Raw genomic sequence first — 7,497 nt, forward strand, 5'->3', positions numbered from 1 at the left:
AACCATTTGGTGTCCCTATACTAAATCTAATATAAATTGTATCGAAAGAGTTCAAAACCGTTTTTAAAGTTTATAGCTTTCAAATTCCATACAACTATAGTCTATAGATCAGCGAGACTCCTTCTAAACCTCCCTACTCTAGTACAAAAATTTTTATGAACTTTTAAATCAAAATAATTTTCAAATTTCGGTGATTTTGACAAATTTTATCAAAATTCAAAATTCAGACGTTCATACAAAAAATTATTATGGATTTACCTTCAATTTTTTTTAATCTTCCCTAACAAACTTATGAGGGAGCTTGTATAAAATGTTCAAGTTCTATGACTAAACAATTTTTTATCGACATGAATTTTAAAAAAACTAATAAAAATCGAAAATATCCTATGCCTATTTATAGCTCAAAATCAGTCAAAATATTTTGACGAGTAAAACATTTTTTTAAAACATTGCATATGTTTATGCAATTTTAAACTTTTGGTGAAAATTTCATCAATCTTCGGTAATTATTTTTCGAGTTACATTAAAAAACAAAATCGATTTAATTTAAAAATGTTGATTTTTTCGTTTTTTTTCTGACGACTTTGAAAGCTACTGGGAATTTTAATCTCCCGAATGCCCCAAATTTGATCCATTTTCCCACCAGAAGATACTGAAGTTGAAAATCGAAAATTCGGCTACATATCATAGGTTATCTATATTATAAATTGTCTATTTGTGTATATTGTGTAAACTGATCCGAAAAAAAAACGCACAACATTCTAAAATCATGGCTCATCACTTTCATCGCTCGGCAGAAAAAAAATAACCTAAAACATCTGAAATCACCATAAAACTTTCAAAAATGACCTAAAAATAAAGTATAAATGAGAATTAGTTCCGGAGATCGTATGTTATTGAAACACGTCATTTCAACCTAGGAAAGCAATAGTCTATGATGCTCCAAGAAAATATGCAAAAGTCGTCATAGCTGGCAATCAATAACTGATATAGTGATATCATTTTTATAGTTTGACACTGTAATAAGTTGGATCGTTGACGAAAACCATGCTGAGCAATTTAACGAAATCCAAACCAAATATTTTTAAACCATGGAATCTATCTATTGAATCGTTAGAACGGGATTCTTTGAGGGCTATCATGGTTCTTGAGAAATCGAAAAGATGTAACAAAAAATAGGTAACACCTATTTAGCAGATATAATTTTGACGAGGGGCCCGTCCTGGCAACACTGGGCCATCGCAGAATTATAAAATTCCATATCTATTTTTTACACAGATATATTCTATTCATTTATTCTATATATCTGTGATTTTTTATCAATGGAAAATCGACAAACATTGATAAATGATAATGGGTGATGGATGTCCATGCGGCAATCATGGGCATGTGTCTTTCACGCATTGTTGATTGTATATAAACATATAATAAAATTTAAAAATCTGTAACTGTCTTGTTCTGTGTTAGGCTCACAAATCCACGTCTTACGTGCTAAAAGCCACTGCATTCTAAAAATCGTACATGAGAGAAATAAAAACGTTTTAATTATTTCATTAGTATATGCGCTGAACAACCTGCAGTTGTGATGGGTTCGTTTGACGTCCACAGGGTAAATTTTTTTTCACCTGAACTACTGTCAATCCAATGCATGGTCGTCGAAAACGAGACTCAAAAAGTAGCTGTAGGAAGGTAGGTACATCGCTGATTTATGTTTTTTCATCACCGATTGGTCTCTGATCTTTTTGGTCTACAGGTCAAACGCGTCAATTGAAATATGGGACATCTCTTACAAGCCGCACATCGACAGAGTATTAATATGTGACAGCAGTGTTGAGGGTCTTGCCTGGTACAATGGAAGGTTGTTCAGCTGCAGTGCAAATGGCACTGTTACGGAACACGACCTGCACAGTCTTTCACCTTTGGTGAGTAGAGTAGTAGTAATGCATATTCACCACTGATTTATTTTCTTGAGTTTTTTTCATTTATTGTGTTTGTATTTCAGTATAACAAAACTGTAACTTCTGGATCGTGTTGGTGTATAGCAATTCATAAAAATAGCGGACGTTTAGCCGTGAGTTAACATTTTAAATACAACTAGATTTGTTTTTTTTTTAATCAATGTACTAATATAGGCTGGAACTCAAGATGGTTATATTAATATATTTGAAATAACATCAGACGGTTTGACTTATGACAGACTAATGGACAAACAAGAAGGTATTAAAATATAATACATTAACTTGTTTATTTTAGGTTAAAGAAAATGTTATTTTATAGGTAAGATAAATTGTATTTCTTGGGATTCAAGTGGTGAATGGCTGGTCACAGGTTCCATAAATGCTTTACGTATTTACAGCCGAAGAAGTGGTCATGCTCTACACAAACTTCCAACTGGTCAAACTGAGACAATTGTGTCATCAATAGCAGTTACTAACGATTTCACAATTATTAGTGCTGATTCTCGGTAAAAAAAATTATTAATGGTTTAAAAAAATTATGATCTTAGCTGTTTTTGACCTTAATATTATTTTTTAGTGGTAAATTATGTTTTTGGGATGGAAACAAAGGCACAAACATTGCCAATTACCAAGCACTTAAATCAATTGCACTTACAGTATGTTTAGATGAATCACAGACTAAAGTTTATTGCAGTGGTAAGTATTTATTGTTATAATTTAAAGAGCTATTTGCAGATTCTACCTATACTACAATATAACATGAAAATATTATTTACTTGATCAGATGTAGAGAATAAATTATGTTTTGTATCTAAGTTTATACATGTAAAAAATTTTGGCTCTGATTTAAAACCTATAACTTAATGAAAATTTGTTTTTAAAAATGTATTCAAAACATCTCATGACTACCACTACTCCCAACATATTGGCTTTTTAACGAGGGTCATTTTTATTTTGAAGTAAATTAAAAGAAGTTCTTTAATATTTTAAAAAGTTGAACCTTATTTGTATCAAATCAAATTTAATGTAAATTATAGTTTGGCGATATGATCTTAAATAGATTTTTTTTTTATTATTAAATAAATAAGCCTCGCCATCTATGGACATTGGCATACAAGGTAAAGATTCTTAAGATATAGTATTTACATAAACAATTCACAGATTCATACAGTATTTATAAGATTGGTCTTGATTAAAAAATGCATCATGAAATTTATGTTGTCTGGGCGGAGGGCTTCCGACAGGATATGTGAAACCCCAGCTTCTTTAAATAGATTTATATGAATAGTAAAAAGTAATTTAATATTACACTACTCAGTATGTTACCTAACTGTTCATATAAGTATTCAAACTATTAATTTATTATTTATTTATTTAACATTTAATATTTTTAGGGGTTGATCCACTTATTGTATGTTATGAACTAATATCCATGAAATCTGATATGAGTGTTGAATGCAACAAATGGGTAAGAAGTGTACAGCTAGTGGCACACACAGTAGAAGTAAGGTCATTAGTTCATTTTAAAGGAAAACTATATTCAGGAGGTAATTATATTATATTTATCTTTATGTTACATTTTGTACAGGAATATTATTTATTATTCTACAGGTATTGATGGATATTTATCAGTGAGCAGCTATCCTCCAAAACATATGGTTAAATACCCTCCACTGATGTCTGTTAGTTATTTTTCTTTAATTGAACAAGTTAAATATATGTATCAGAAGTTTTAAATTAATTTAAAACTATTATTTCATTTCAGTCAACTATATCTCTAGCAACAGAAGCTCGTTATGTGTTGATGTTACATCTGAGCCATTTAGATGTTTGGTATTTGGGCGATAAACATAAGTATGAAAACAAATTATCTAAACTGGTAACCATCAAATATTCAAAAAATGACTATGTACGATGTTCAGCAATCTCACCTGACGGCACATGGGTTGTTTATTCAACTGAAGAAAAACTTAAAATATTTAGTTTGATTATAGTATGTAATATATTTTCATTCTCAATCATATGTTATGTCTTAATTCAATGATTACTCCATTAAATATTTTATTATGTTATTACTTAGGATTCCGTTACTAGTGAACCAATGATTAAAAAGACAGGTATTCAACCGGTTGATTGTGATGTTTCCACTCAGTTGGCGTTTTCGTCTGATAGCAAATACTTGTGGTTTGCTACCAAACATGAAAATACTTTGGTCTGCTTAGAAATGTCTCACAAGTTCGATTTATCAACTAAGTACTGCATTGATATTACTCCCTGTAAGTTAAATATTTTCTTGCTAAAAATTGGAATGATATTATTTATGTATTTATTGTTTATAGTTTTCAAAGACTTAATACATTTATTGGAGGTGTCTAAATGGAATAAATATGTTGTAGCAGCTGATAGAAAAAGCAATATTGTTGTGTTTAATGAAGGAAAGGTAAGAGCTTACTACAAGCAATTATTTGTTATATGCTAATTTGTGTTGGTTCCAGCATTATTGTACTCTACCGAAATATCACTGTTCTCCAACAAGCATGAAGATTCATCCTACGACAGAAAATCTTGTGATAGCCTATGCTAATAGAAATGTAATTAATTATATCATTGGCGACCAAAATAATGGAAATGTAATGATATTTAATTTGATTTTTTTCAGGTTGTGGAATATGATTTAAGTAGACGAGAATATACTGACTTTTCAGAACAATTATTTTTAAACCCGCCTTCAGAGTTAATTAATAGATCATTTCCGATCAACTGTATTACATTTGATGCTTCCAGAAATGATTCTATTATTTTTTCAGATGATAATACTATTTGTGTCTTGACAAAAGATGAAGTAATTATAAAATTATACTAAAAAACTTAACTGATTTAAAATATTATTATGATGTTTTAGAAACATTCAAAAAATCCAGAAAAAAAAACTAAGAAGCTAGAATCTAAACCCATTAAGTTTTCTCTTAAGATTATACAAAATTATGAAGTGAGTATAAAAAATAAATATTAATGTTGATAAATCAAATTGAAGCAATATTTTTAATTTTTAAAAACTAAATGGTTATACTAATGATTTATGAGAAGCTATTATTTGAAAATTACTTATATTATAATTTAAAGCAAAATAATTTATGTAAACTAAATTACATATTTCCAATTTTTGTTTTTATATTGCTTTTTATTGTTTGAAGAGATTATTTATTTAATCTTTAAGTATATAATATTTTGCTTAGTTATGATTATTCCCTAAACCTAATGATTTAATATTATTTGAACGCCAAAATCTTACCAAATTATATGTATATAAAAAAAAAGATTTCTTTGTTTAAACTTTATTTTCTTAAACGCACTACCAACCAATAATAGGCTTATTTAAATGTAATGTATGCACTTGCACTATAATTTTACATGTTGATAATTTTAAAATGTAAATATTTAAAAAAAAAAGAATATTTCAATACAATATTAAAGGTTACTATCACATTGTATTTATGATAGCATATTTAATTTAATTATATTTGTTTCAACATGAGTAATTTTTTTTTTTTTTAATTTAGCACTTGGTTTTTTTTGACTTTTTAAATCGAGAAGAACTAGTTGCAGTTGAAGTCAATCCATGTTCGTTTGTAGAAAAGTTACCAGCTGTATACAAAAAAAAATTATTTGGCATGACATAAAAAATATATATTTACTTAAGTAACAGAATTGTGTAATAAATATAATTGTAGTTTTATTATTATTTTTTACCTACCTTCATTATCACAACAATAAATTATTTATCTTAAAATTACAAATCTTTTGTTTTTGTTTTGGATTTGTCTGGTTCCAATATTTAAGTTTCAAGTTTATTTTAATCAAAAATCCTGCCAAACATTTCAAAAATTTCAAATTTTTCGTGCAGAATCCACCCTTCGGAACCTGTAAACACATTTAAAATCATATTAAATAGGAATGAAAAATGTTACCGGACAATGTTATGGAAATGTTCATTGGTGATGGTAATGCCACAGATCCCTTTTATCTTTCCTATGACCTATAATCTGGAATACTGTCGTCACCTACCCGAACACTAATAAAATGTAACAGACAGTAAATATATCCAACAAACTTGGCAGCTATCTTTTTGCTGACTAATCCAGTGCGATAATAAAAATAATATGAATATAAAATGTAACACAATGAATTAACAATTTATTTATTTATCATAACATTCATAATCTTCGTTCTATTTTGACCTCTTTAAAGGAAGTATACATAAAATGTTATAATGAATCATAAGACACCTTTTTTTTTAAAAAAAAACAATGAGGAAACTCGATTTTAAGAAAAAGGATTTTCCTTCAAAAATACATAATAGTCTAAGCTGTTATTATCCTGTGTTATTGACATGGGTTTTCATCGGTGGAGATTATCAATTTGCTATTAATTGTATTATTAGTATTATCATAATTTATCAGTCATATACATTAAAGTAAGTGCAACTAGTAGGATCAACTACAGAAACTTTAAACTATTAGTTGTGTTGCAAGTTCCTACAAAAGACTTATTTTATATTAGAGTTTATATGATAGAAAAAAGTTACATAGCCACATAGGTAAGTAAGTTCCTACACGGAACATGACGGAAAAAAATATTATTTATAATTATATTTCATAAATTAATATTACATGAAATATGCTATATTTTTTTGTAATAAGGGTAAAAATGTATTAATATACAAATGTATACATGATATATATTTAATTGTAACCATGTACAGTATTTTTTTTTATTTTTGTAAGAGAAAATATACAATCGATATCAGATTTAGTGAGTACCTATACATGGGTTAGGTGTATATGTATATATGTGAGTTAAGAAAACAATAGAACATGAGTTACGTAATATGAGGAAAGAAGCCACTCAGTAATGACACTTTTAAAAGTGGCGTCATTTCAGTTTTTATGAGAGGGGGCAAACGTTTTGAAAAGCACAAAAGGGTAGGTAACTTTAAAAAAAAACCGCTCGTAAGAACAAAATATATTATGTTCCTTTTCCTTCATAACACATAAATACATACCAAATTGCATGCACGTCCTTGCGTGCGACGTGCGTCTAAATATAAATATCAAAACATATTCCAACAATTAAAAGTAATTAGGTACCAATTTTTAATTTATCATTGAGTGACAATTATTTCTTAGTAGGTACACAATTTAATATTTTTTTAAATATTTAAAAAATAGTCATGTTTTTGCGCTCATGAAATATATAATAATACCCCAAGATATAGGGACATTACACCCAATATTCTTAATAACATTTGGTTTAGCAAACTAGATATGCATAGATCACATATTCACATTTCACATATTACGCAATTGTCGCAATTTAACAGATTACGCATAGGACATTTTCTATTACCTAATCATTCGTTCAAACTTGGTTTAAACAACTCTCCATTTTGTACACTTTATCTCAATGAGTGTACTTGTGATCCATCGACCTTCCCTGCTCTGATATCCGAACGTCTAGTCTTAATTAATTCTCTTAGATC

General features: G+C 28.4%; 1 protein-coding gene across 1 annotated transcript; it reads left to right on the plus strand.

Annotated features, from left to right (window-relative positions):
- Positions 1-1,353: 1,353 nt before the first annotated feature.
- On the plus strand, positions 1,354-5,666 carry LOC111029673 (U3 small nucleolar RNA-associated protein 4 homolog). The gene is made up of 15 exons (XM_022308791.1): positions 1,354-1,689; positions 1,754-1,922; positions 2,003-2,071; positions 2,133-2,217; positions 2,278-2,464; positions 2,536-2,654; positions 3,353-3,505; positions 3,570-3,640; positions 3,724-3,951; positions 4,039-4,234; positions 4,298-4,398; positions 4,454-4,549; positions 4,618-4,800; positions 4,861-4,947; positions 5,519-5,666. Exons 1-15 carry the CDS (start codon positions 1,586-1,588, stop codon positions 5,636-5,638), a joined length of 1,968 nt encoding a protein of 655 aa, XP_022164483.1. The 5' UTR covers positions 1,354-1,585; the 3' UTR covers positions 5,639-5,666.
- Positions 5,667-7,497: the final 1,831 nt, after the last annotated feature.

Source organism: Myzus persicae, unplaced genomic scaffold, assembly GCF_001856785.1.
Source record: "Myzus persicae strain clone G006 unplaced genomic scaffold, MPER_G0061.0, whole genome shotgun sequence".
NCBI lineage: Eukaryota > Metazoa > Arthropoda > Insecta > Hemiptera > Aphididae > Myzus > Myzus persicae.

Coding starts and splice junctions, on each gene's coding strand:
- LOC111029673 (XM_022308791.1), top strand. CDS start 1,586: ATGGGTTCGTTTGACGTCCACAGGGTAAATTTTTTTTCACCTGAACTA. Junction 2,072..2,132: donor AAAATAGCGGACGTTTAGCC/GTGAGTTAACAT, acceptor GTACTAATATAG/GCTGGAACTCAAGATGGTTA. Junction 4,948..5,518: donor AGATTATACAAAATTATGAA/GTGAGTATAAAA, acceptor TTTTTAATTTAG/CACTTGGTTTTTTTTGACTT.